Source organism: Schistocerca piceifrons, chromosome 9 (assembly GCF_021461385.2).
Source record: "Schistocerca piceifrons isolate TAMUIC-IGC-003096 chromosome 9, iqSchPice1.1, whole genome shotgun sequence".
NCBI lineage: Eukaryota > Metazoa > Arthropoda > Insecta > Orthoptera > Acrididae > Schistocerca > Schistocerca piceifrons.
In genome coordinates, this window is record NC_060146.1 from 151,232,701 (window position 1) to 151,245,280 (window position 12,580).

Here is a 12,580-nt window from a genome sequence, read left to right on the forward strand (position 1 = left end):
TTCTTCAATTGATAGCTAATATCAGAAATGCTAAAGGGAAATGAGAGTCTCACTCGTACACTGGCCATTTTTATACAGTTGTTGCATTAGATGATGAACTTTTGAAACAAAATGTGCATCTCACATGAGCGGTCCAGGCCAGCCACAAAAACCTTCCAGCTGCACTCAAGAAACAAGTTCTGCATCTGAAGAACCATCCACAATAACAAAATTATGGTTCTGGCACGGCAAAATAAACAAACTGTTCTAATGCTTTCTACAAAAGGGAAGAAACAGTGAAACCAAATGTGATTATTGATATATGTCAGAGATGGGTGCAGTATATCAATCTGACATTTTATTTCCAGTTACGATTCTCTAATGAAAGATCTGAAATGGTGGCGAAAACTGTACTTCTGGTTGTGGGAAATAGGACTTGTAAACAGCTATTTGCTATACAAGAATCACCGCAAGAAAAACAACTTAAAAAACTGTCTCACAGAGTATTCTGTAAAAGTTTTGTAAGATACTCGATTGGTGAAGAGCCAACAGCCTTGCCACAGTGGTAACACTGGTACCCATCCGATCGCCGAAGTTAAGCACTGCCAGGTTGGGCTAGCACTTTGATGGGTGACCATCTGGTGTGCCGTGTTCTGTTGCTGAGCAGGGTGCACGCAGCCATTATGAGGCAAACTGAGGAGCTACTCGATTGAGAAGTAGCGGCTTAGGTCTCATAAACTGTCATACGGCTTGGGGAGCGGAGTGCTGGTCACGTGCCCCTCCACATCCACATCCACATCCACATCCACTGACGCCTGTGAGCTGAGAATGACACAGCGGCCGGTCGGTACCATTGGGCCTTCGTGGCATATTCGGGCAGAGTTAAGTATTTTTTTGTTGGTGAAGAAATAAATCCAGGGTAGAAACGGGCATGTCGTTCAACTTCTGATGGTGAAGAATGCTTTACTGGACAGTTGCACATTATCAACAAGCTTCCTGGGAACAAGCATAAGGATTGTGCAGTGTGTTCAGACAGAAAAAAGAAAAGTGTGAAACACTGTTTTGCTGTGAAACATGCAGACAAAACCCAGCTCTTCATCCTGATGATGGTTTCAAAAAATATCGTACACTGAAAAGTTTTGTACTGTAATAGTTTTGGAAATATATTTGAATGAAAGTGTACTTTTTGTTTTAATGTATATCCAACCTGTTGGACAGTGACCTCATTGTTTCCACAGAGAGACTGTACTATTCTCTGTAGCACGCTCGCTGCCCAGATAATGGCAATTTACATAAGAATGTGCCGAGCCACTCTGTGTCTGCCTTATGGAGTGCAAAGGGCTAATAATTTACAAGACATCACTGTGTTCATCATGCATTTTTTTTGTGGTGTCACCGCCAGACACCACACTTGCTAGGTGGTAGCTTAAATCGGCCGCGGTCCATTTAGTACATGTCGGACCCGCGTGTCGCCACTGTGTGATCGCAGACCTAGCGCCACCACAAGGCAGGTCTCGATATACGATAGAGCACTCGCCCCAGTTGTACGGACGACATTGCTAGCGACAATACGGACGAAGCCTTCCTCTCATTTGCCGAGAGACAGTTAGAATAGCCTTCTGCTAAGTCCATGGCTACGACCTAGCAAGGCGCCAATTGTAACAGTGCATGTATCTTACGAGTCTCATTTGTATAGCCAAGAGAGATGTATCACAAGGAGTAAATAAAGTTAAGTATATTCCCAAAGCTACGTATTTTCTTGATAGCAGTCATAACGTATCTTGTTCCAGAATTCACGCCTGTCTGCGTTAGATAGCGTGCCTATCGGCCCCCTCAAAATAACACTGTGTCGGCACTTCTGTCGACACATCATTTGGCGACGAGTAAAGTGTTCTTTCTGATTGCTTACATTTATTTGTGTCATGGCTTCGCCACAATCTCCAGATGTACTGTCCGAATTTTATCGCTTGCAGAATCAGCAGACGCAGGCGTTATTGGATGCCCTTGGACAGCTCGTCCAGGGTCAACGTGCCATTCAAACCGATGCGGCAGCCGCCGCTTCACCGCTACCGCAGCCACAACTCGCAGTTGCACCGCCTTTTAGGAACTACGACCTGGCGCACGAGTCGTGGACCGAATGGTCCCGCCAGTTCGCCTTTCACCTAGCCGCCTACAGAATTCAAGGTAATGAGCGGCAGCCGTTTTTGCTTTCTTGTGTCGGTGTGTCCACCTACCGTGTGATAGTGAAATTGTTTCCCCGACGCGACGTAGCAACTCTGTCCTACGATGAGATTTTGTCTGCTTTAGATGCCTATTTCAAAGAAACAGTTAATGTGGTTGCAAAACGGTATACGTTTTTTCGTACAAAACGTACGGCCGGTCAAACTAATAGGGAGTGGGTAGCAACATTGCAAGGACTTACTAGGGACTGTGCCTTTGACTGTGACTGTGGCCTTTCTTCTTCAGATACAATGGTGCGTGATGCAATTGCACAGAACGTTTCTGATGTTCGCATACGGGAGCAAATTTTGAAACTAGTAAATCCCTCCCTTCAACAAGTGATAGACATATTGGATAGACAAGACACACTTGACTGTGCTCAGGAATCTTTTGAAACTTCGCCAGCCGTGTGTAACATTAACCGGCCCGCTGGACGCGCTGCACGGACCTGTAAACTGCCCTCGCGCACGTCCACGCAGCTGCCGCCGCGCGCTAAGCCAGGTGTGCCGCGCCTGCACACAAAGGCAGTGAAATCATGCCCGCGGTGTGCTACTAGACATTCGCGTGAACATTGCCCGTCACGCCAAGCTATTTGCTTTTTCTGCAATAAGAAAGGACATGTTCAAAGTGTTTGCCAGAAAAAGCTCAGATCAGACAATCACAATCATTCCAGGCCCTTTGCTTCGCGCCGGAATCGAACCAAGGACACTCAGGATCGTGGACCTTCGCCCATGGACATTCATGTCGTTAATTCCACTTCGTCCAGTGACACTTTCTCTAACGGTGACTGTGTTCGTCCCACAAACAGTGTGCGTCGACGTCGCCGGAAATCACGTCAATTAGCAAGTGATTCTGTACCAGTGTCTGTTCACGTTGCACAAGACAGTCGCTCTTGTCGTCAGCAGGACAATAAACTTTTTGTAGATTTGGACTTTAATGGCAAGGTCATACCATTCCAGCTCGATACCGGAGCTGCAGTTTCATTGCTCAATCACGACACGTACAAACAACTGGGCAAACCTCCGTTGCGTTCCGCAAATGTTAAGCTAACCACATATTCAGGACAGAAAATTCCTGTGTTAGGACAGTGCAGCCTTCTTGCAACATACAAGGGACAAACGAAACTTGTGTCATTTTACGTTCTTCGTTCTTCTACTGCAGTGAACTTGTTTGGTTTAGATTTATTTCAGTTGTTTAACATGTCTATTGTAAATCAGGTCCTATCAGTGAATCAAACTGTGCCTTCAGACAGTGTTTCTCGTCTATGTGACGAATTTGCAGACATTTTTGCACCGGGCTTAGGTTGCGCTAAAAACTATGAAGCACATTTGGAACTGAAAGTAAATGCGCAACCGAAATTTTTCAGAGCGCGCAATGTTCCCCACGCATTGCGTGATGAGGTCACAAGAACGTTAAACGATCTCGAATCACAAGGTGTAATTGAACGTGTGCAAGCTTCTCTCTGGGCCTCACCCTTAGTAATTTTGCCAAAACCTTCCGGAAAATTGAGACTTTGCGTGGACTTCAAGGCCACAGTGAATCCACAACTAGTGACTGCTACTTTTCCTTTGCCCCGCCCGGAAGATCTTTTTGCTAAACTGTGCCCAGGAAAATATTTTTCAAAGTTGGACCTAGCCGATGCGTACTTGCAAATACCGGTGGACGACAAATCCCAGCGCGTGTTGGTGGTTAACACGCATCTTGGATTGTACCGATTCAAAAGACTGCCATTTGGGTGTGCATCCGCCCCTGCATTGTTTCAGCAATATTTACAAACTATTTGTGCGTCGGTCCCTACTGCAGCAAACTATCTGGACGATATAGTGATCTCCGGACAGATGGAAGAAGATCATCTTGCGAACCTACGAACATTATTTCAGGTCTTGCGACAAAATGGTCTTCGCTTGAGGAAGGACAAATGTTTGTTTTTTGCTCGTGACTTACCATACCTGGCACATGTCATTAATGCCCAAGGCATACATCCGAGTCCAGAGCACCTCCGTGCCATACAAGAATTGCCTTCCCCTCAAAATGTGAAGCAGCTACAGAGTGTGTTGGGTAAAATTAACTATTATCATAAATATGTGCGCAATGCCTCTTCCATTTCAGCTCCGCTTCATCGCTTACGCCGTAAAGGTGTTCCGTTCGTCTGGACGACGGAATGCGAACGCGCCTTTCGCCAGTTGAAATCGGCGTTGCTTTCTAATACTTGCCTCACGCCTTTCGATCCCCAGAAACCCCTTTTGTTGATGGTAGATGCATCGGATTTCGGGATCGGTGCTGTGCTTGCGCACAAAGTTGGCTCCCATGATCGCCCTATTGCCTTTGCGTCCAAATTGCTCTCGTCTGCGCAAAGAAATTACTCGCAGATAGAGAAAGAAGCTTTGGCTCTCGTGTTTGGTGTTACTAAGTTCCATGATTTCTTGTATGGTCGTCACTTCACCATCATCACGGACCACAAACCTTTGACATCGCTTTTTCATCCGACCAAGCCTGTACCTCCACGTACAGCGCAGAAATTCATTCGCTGGTCTATTTTCCTCTCGCAGTACCGCTACGATATCTTGTATCGGTCCACTGCTAAGCACGGAAACGCCGATGCGTTTTCCCGTTTGCCTGTTGCTGAGGATAAAGCATTCGATTCTTCCGAACTTGCTTGCATGTTCATTGATTCGGAAACCAATGAAGTGGTCGAATCGTTTCCGATTGATTTTCGTCGTGTAGCTACAGCCACAGCTGCTGACCCTCTCCTTGCTACTGTTTTGCGTTTTGTTGCTACGCAATGGCCTTTGTCAAAGTCTCGGATCGAGGATCCGTTGGTTCGCAGATTTTTTGCTCACAGGGAGAGACTTTTTGTTCGACGTGGTGTTTTGTTGTTGCATTCTGATAATGATCAGTCCAGAGTCGTGGTCCCATGTTCGTTACAGTCCTCTGTTTTACGGCTTCTTCACCACGGACATTGGGGTATAGTGCGAACGAAACAACTTGCTCGTCAGCACTGTACTTGGTTCGGAATCGATGCTGCGATTACGAATATGTGTTCTTCTTGCATGGCGTGTGCCGAACAACAATCCGCACCACCGCGGAAAGTCTTTGCATGGCCAAAAGCCACTTCCCCTTGGCAACGCTTGCACATTGATTTTGCTGGTCCATTCTGGAATGCTCGATGGTTGGTTCTGGTCGATGCCTTCAGTAACTTTCCTTTTGTTGTCCGGATGTCTTCCACGACGTCCTCCGCCACCATCCAAGCGTTGTCTGCTATCTTTTGCATTGAAGGTCTTCCGCAGACTATTGTTTCCGACAATGGCCCACAATTCATGTCCGCAGAATTTCAGTCATTCTGCCAGGCCAATGGTATTCAACATCTGACATCCGCGCCGTTTTCGCCTCAGTCAAACGGTGCCGCTGCACGATTGGTCCGGACTTTCAAGTCACAGATGTTGAAATTGAAAGAGTCGCAATCTCGGGAGGACGCATTGTTGCTCTTTTTGTCTTCGTATCGCTCTCAGCCCCGAGATGGTCGCTCGCCGGCTGAGTTGCTCCACGGTCGTCCTCATCGCACCTTGATGTCTTTGCTGCATCCGCCGCATCAGGTTCCTGTGCAGCGGCGGACTCCTGCTTTTGCTCCAGGCGACGTTGTATTTTATCGCAACTATCGAGGTTCATGGCGTTGGCTCGCAGGGCGCATTCTTCGCTGCCTCGGCCGCGCGATGTATTTGGTTTTGGGGGCCTCTGGTGAGGTGCGTCGGCATCTCAATCAGCTGCGCCTCTGTCGTCGCACGAGTTCTGCCGCTCCCCATCTGCTTTCAGTTACGGTGCCGTCCGGTCAGCGCCCTGGGGACCCATCTACTGGCTCGCCTCGTCCCCAGGTGTTACCGACGATGCCTTCCATTTTGCCCCATGGCGACGCGCCGCAGCAGCAGCAGCCGCCGCCGCCTGTTCTCCCGCCGGCGCTGCCCGCATTCGACGCTTCGCTGCAGCCGCCAAGCGCCTCCCTGGGTCACGCACCGCCGATCGCTTCCCGTGACCAGCTGTCCTCCGCCATGGAACTCTTGCCCGCTCCGGACCACATGGCGTCTTCGCGCGTCGGGTACCCCAACGCAATGGAGGTCGACCTTTCGGCCCCTCCTGTCTCATTACGGGCGCATACCCCGCATGTTGACGTGCACCCTGGACTAGGTTTTCAGGCGTTTCCTAGATCCCCTCGGACCGAATGGCCGGGTGCGGGTGGCACAGCCTCGCCTGTTGTTAGGCCCCTCCTGTCTCATTACGGGCGCATACCCCGCATGTTGACGTGCACCCTGGACTAGGTTTTCAGGCGTTTCCTAGATCCCCTCGGACCGAATGGCCGGGTGCGGGTGGCACAGCCTCGCCTGTTGTTAGGCTCCCCACCTCATCGCATACGTCAACATGGGGTCTTCCCCACGGCGGGCGGAAGCCTTATCACACGACCGTTCGCCGATTTGCGGGGGAGGAATGTGGTGTCACCGCCAGACACCACACTTGCTAGGTGGTAGCTTAAATCGGCCGCGATCCATTTAGTACATGTCGGACCCGCGTGTCGCCACTGTGAGATCGCAGACCTAGCGCCACCACAAGGCAGGTCTCGATATACGATAGAGCACTCGCCCCAGTTGTACGGACGACATTGCTAGCAACAATACGGACGAAGCCTTCCTCTCATTTGCCGAGAGACAGTTAGAATAGCCTTCTGCTAAGTCCATGGCTATGACCTAGCAAGGCGCCAATTGTAACAGTGCATGTATCTTACGAGTCTCATTTGTATAGCCAAGAGAGATGTATCACAAGGAGTAAATAAAGTTAAGTATATTCCCAAAGCTACGTATTTTCTTGATAGCAGTCATAACGTATCTTGTTCCAGAATTCACACCCGTCTGCGTTAGATAGCGTGCCTATCGGCCCCCTCAAAATAACACTGTGTCGGCACTTCTGTCGACACATCATTTTTCAGATAAATTAACAATAAACTTAAACTTATGTGCTTTATGTATAACATATGGAGTATACTAGAACGCAGAGTGTCATCCATCCACTCCCCGTCATAAAATAACTGCATCGTCCACTTCTTCGCCATCTCTCATGAGAATTCCATTGATAGTTGGAGGGCATCAATCAGACTCAGATTTACTTGCAAGTTAATTGTGTCTGCTGGCCAGCTGCACTCGAATCACACCAACATTCCCATTATATCTTCCATCTGGTTTGTGGTTTGTTCATCTGCCCATTGTGATTGTACTGTATGTAACTGTGCAGAGTGCACTAGTCAGGAACCTACTGTATGTAGATGAGAGTACCTGAGAAAGAGCTTTCGACAGGCATTTACACAGGATAGAGCAGAGGAGCCTGCTTATTTAAAAATTCAGTTTCAAAAAAAGTAATACCAATATTTATTTAATTATGTGAACAACATCAAGTACAAAATTTAAATTTTATATTTACACAGTTTTGAAGATGATACCAGGCTGATGGCATCCATTATTCTCAATACACTGCATTAATTGAACTCAGAAGTTTGGTTCAACTCTTTCCAGCACATTGACAGGTGTGTTGGTGACAGCTTGATGAAACTTCTAAATCATGTGCACATAATGTTCAAAAGTCACCGAAACTGCCCTTTTTTTTTTTTTTTTTTTTTTTTTTTTTCAAAAAACCATGGACCAATTATTCCAACTCGTGATAGTGCACACCAAACAGTTACCTGTTGTGAATGTAAGGGATGCTGAAGAAGTTGTCAGGGGTTATCAGGACGCAAGAAGCACACGTTATGCTTATTTACAGATCCCGAAAGATGGATGTGAGCCTCATCACTGAAGAAAACAAGTGTCATGAGACATGCCAAGAAGTGCCTACTGTGCATATTCTTGAGCAACAAAATTGAGCTGATTAAGTTCCACTGCCAAAACAAGGGATGAAATTTTAGTTCTTCCTGAAGGATTTGCCTCACAGAATGATCAGACAGTACAACAGTATTTGCACATTTGCAGGCAGAGCATTGAGAGAATCGCAGTGTGTCAATGTTTTGGGGTGATCTTACTGCTCATGGAAGCCCCAGGTTTTTGTTGGTGGTGGTGTGCTTTTTATTTATTTATTTATTTATTCATTCATTCATTCATTCAGTTTCCCTTAAGCTGTTTGCCCACTAAACAATCAACTGTTGTCCAGGAAAATGCCCACAGGGCGCAGTATTGAAATGGTTGCGGATGCCGCATTACATGGCAACGATTGAACAACTATTAGAAAAGTGTGCCTCAACCGCGAATGTGCTTGCTACCTTTGTCCACTCCATGATGCTAACTAAACTGAAAGGAGCTACAACTTTATGCCCTGTCCCCCCAAATGTGCCTACCCCAATCCTCCTCAAAAAAATCATCACTTCGAGATGCCAAATTCAAATAAGCAAGTTGTTTTTCTCCACTTTGTATGTTGCACAAAATTGTTGAGGCTTTTGTGGCCACTTGTTGATGAACTGCCTGTCAGCTTTTGTCTTGGGATCTTCATCTGACTGCCAACTAGTGGTTGGCAGTCAGGGGTTCACTGTTTGTTGCTGGTGGCAGACTGGTGGAGAAACTGGCTGGGGTGAAACACCTGCTGTCTATGATTGATCACATAGTAAAATTCGCCTGTACACAGATTCTCACTGTGGAGAAGAGCATCTCTGCCTGCTTGTTCAGGGAAATCTTAGAAATTCACAAAAGTGACAGTAGTTTCAACAAAAAATAAGAAAGACTTGAAGTAAATATCTCGTGGAAACCCGTGGATGCAGTGAATGATCATTGCAGGTACTCAGGGAAAAACCACAGTGCTAATGACCAAAGGAAACCCACAACATTGGTACAAGAGGTATGTGTAGTCTCCAGCCGCAGACTCTTTTTCCCGTACATACTGGTAATGGAGGATGAAGGTTTGATATTGCCAGCCAGCCACTTGTGCTAGTGAAACGTCATTAAACAATTGTTGGCTCAAGGTCCCCAGAGAGGCAATATGTTGCTTAAACACTCATGTTCAGAAAAAACAGAACACCTCAAACGACTAGAGACAGGGCATTCATAGTCACAGGACATACTTGTATATGTTCTGCAGAAATGATTAGCATTTGAACAATGTTGGTTTATGGCTCAAGGTCAACATCGATATCACGGCATACCACCACCCAACAGGAAAATGTGCCTGCGGCTCTCATTGTCACTATAAACTAAAGGTAACGGATCAGTGTGACTCGAGCAGATGAGCAGGATGTCTCACAGACATCTACACAAACTGTACCATCAAATCAGTGAGTTTGAAAAAGGGTGCATTATTACCATGAGAGAATGTGACGACTCCACCCAGGACTTGCTGCTTGTGTAAGACCAAGTGTTTCGGCATTGTAAACGGGTGTGTGCAGCATGGTTCATGGATGACCATAGAACACAACGAGATGGGTCAGGTTGCACAACCCACACCAACCCCCCTCCTGGTGGACTCTCACCACTCTTTATTATTTCATCAGATTCCAGCAGATGTTAATTTAAAGATGATGATATTTCCCATTTATATCCTGTTATTTCTGTAGATTGTGGGTTGTGCTCTTTGCTGTGAGATTGTATGAGGCATGCACTAAAATTAAGTGTAAGAAATTGTTTAAAAATTGAAAAGGCGATAAACATTTAGATATTCACTGACTCACATAACAATCTATTTCTCTTTGCATTCTCTTTCGTTCTCAATGTACTTTGTGAACCAAGAGATGAACTTTGTGAAACCTTCATCAAAAGTCTCCTGCCACCTCTTTGACCTATTTTATGATGGCATTCTAGACCTCACATCGTCCATCCGTAAGCAACTTCAGTGAGATGAAAATCTGAAGGTGCCAGATCGGAGCAGTCTAGTCATCGCAACAAGTCATTTCTTCGCTTTGCCATCTCATCAGTCATGCTTCAGGAACGCTCACTATTTCATTCAGCCTTCTGCCTACTTTAAACTCACAATAATACATTTACACATTAGTATGATTCATTGAAAATCTAGAATGGAGAATATCCTGTTGTTGTAAGAAACTGAATTATCCTCCTCAACTTGTGGTTAGAGAGATCTATAACCAAGACACTCATTTCAACACTGCATCACAACAAGAATTTTCATCTGATAGAGACAAATGAGTGAACATTCTATTGCCAAAGCCTTGCCGTTGAAAGCAGTGCTGCCAACTTTGTCAAAAAATTGCTTTAAGCATAGGAGACTCGGCACATTTCCTTTCTGGACATGCATCATACCATTCCTTCTTAATGCAGTAAATACTCATACTCCCAAACATCCCAGTACCTGTCTGAACCTCAGAACAAAATAAGCTGAGAAATGGCAAGTGTGTCAAAAGAATTGAGCACCCTACACTTCTGTATTGCAGAAACTGACACATGGCCTCTCAGTTTTCCACATAGCAATCAGAGTGTTAAGAAGTTGGATTCTTATAGTGACAGTGCACTACATCTGCATATTAGATTTGTGGCTGGCAACAGGACCTTGCTTAAATAGAACAGCAGCAGTCAGTTGGTAAACTAAACACAATGCAGTGAAACAACCTTAATGTTGATGTTGTGGGTACATTCTGAGACACTGTTCAAAAAAGTATGTAGGACTCTATAGGCTTGCAGAAGAGTAGAAAATTATAGTGAGAAATTAAAGTTTTTGAAACCCTTTTTTTCAGTTAAAAAAAAACTTCTTTTATTCCTACTGGGATAATTTAGATTCAAATAATTGTATTGTGGATATGTAATTCATTGAAGTGAATGAAATAATCATTGGCCCAGGTCATAATAAAAACATATCATGATTGTTACAATAAAATTACTAGAAAGTACAGAATTTAGTCATGTAAAAAAATATGTAGGCCGCTGTTTGTGATCTAGCCATACTGATTGGGTTATTCCTTGCTTTTCACAAATCATCCCAGACAAAGGCTGATTCTTTATTTGTTATTGTTTTTGTTCTTATTCTTATAATTTAGAAATTTGAGAGTTGCACAGCTGATTAGTCTTACTAATTAAAATGGGCTTTATAAGTTTATGGGTTATTCTGTGCACATTTTTCAGCAACATAGAGGTCCATTTGAATAAAAATAAAATGAAAGTAATGTGAATCAGAGTTTATCTTCAATAATTTTGTGCAATAGATTTGTTATGTGCCCCCATTGCTTGCAATTACAGTGCTCAATTAACTACTATTTTAAGCCCATGTTGCCATCAGATGATCAAACTAGCTGGGGCATCTATTTCTGAAATGAAGCAAGTTTTCCTTGGTTCCAGATTGTCTGCTTACTTGGGTGAGTCCCGAAATCTGTTACGTTGCTCCAACATGAAGAACGTGAGGGCTGCACTAACGCAAGGCTCAGAGGAGATCCTCGAAAGATTATCAAACCTACCCAATACACAGCATGATCCCTGCACCTTCGCTGTGGATCTTACAGTGCACACGGTGAGTTACTCAGCTCCACTTACTTGTTTATACACGATCATGCCTCCTTTTGTTCTTGTACTCTTGGGAAGTATGGCACATACACACACACACACACACACACACACACAGAGAGAGAGAGAGAGAGAGAGAGAGAGAGAGAGAGAGAGAGAGAGGTGGGGGTGGGAGTACCTATCAGTACTTGACTGCATCCCACCCCCCCCCCCCTCTCTCTCTCTCTCTCTCTCTCTCTCTCTCTCTCTTTTTTTTTTTTTTTTTTTGCAACTCTATAGAATCTAGGATTCTTGCAAATTATTACTTTTTCCAATTATTACGGATTTTTGTATTTTAATCACTCTTCAAAACTTTCTCCAGTAAAACTTATTTTGTACACTCCAAATAGTTTACGAGATAAAGCAGATTAATAAGTGAAAGCTGTTTTGTTAATTGCACCCCTCCTTTGAACTTGTGTGAAATTAGTAATAATAATGAAGTAATCTCAGGATGCTGCGAAATAACTGAAGACAGTATCTTATGCTCTGAGGCCATTGGACAGGCTAGTTGGTGGCTACAATGATAACTACTTCTTCCACAGTACAACAGAAATTTAACCCCATTTAAATTATGTGCCATGATACTTAACCATTTCCTAAGCTTATGTTCATCAATTCTAGCTACAGTTACTATCATTGGAACAGGTTTCAACAACTGTTGATTCCTATGTTTCACTGTGTAAATATGTAAAACAGTAAGACAGGAACTGTATACTCTATTGCAACTTTTTTAGCTGTTCGGTGTTTGAAACTATTTCATAATGTGCTAGGAGTGTCGTATCTCTGTACAGAGCTCGTGGTAAAGAATTGTCTGTACTTACAAAGTTGAAGAAAAACTCTTAGAGGGGTGAGAGATTACTATATGATCATGGAGTAGA

At 44.7% G+C, this 12,580-nt stretch overlaps 1 protein-coding gene across 3 annotated transcripts in view; it reads left to right on the top strand.

Annotated features, from left to right (window-relative positions):
* The window catches only part of LOC124717223 (nuclear RNA export factor 1-like), a 218,397-nt gene that overhangs the window by 187,996 nt on the left and 17,821 nt on the right, over positions 1-12,580 (top strand). For 2 of the 3 annotated variants that reach the window (XM_047244011.1, XM_047244013.1), the window contains one exon: positions 11,502-11,670. In XM_047244011.1, the coding sequence (XP_047099967.1) occupies positions 11,502-11,670 (169 nt within the window). Of the gene's footprint in view, positions 1-1,952; positions 2,198-11,501; positions 11,671-12,580 lie in introns of those variants that run through there. The other variant, XM_047244014.1, reaches the window with a different exon arrangement.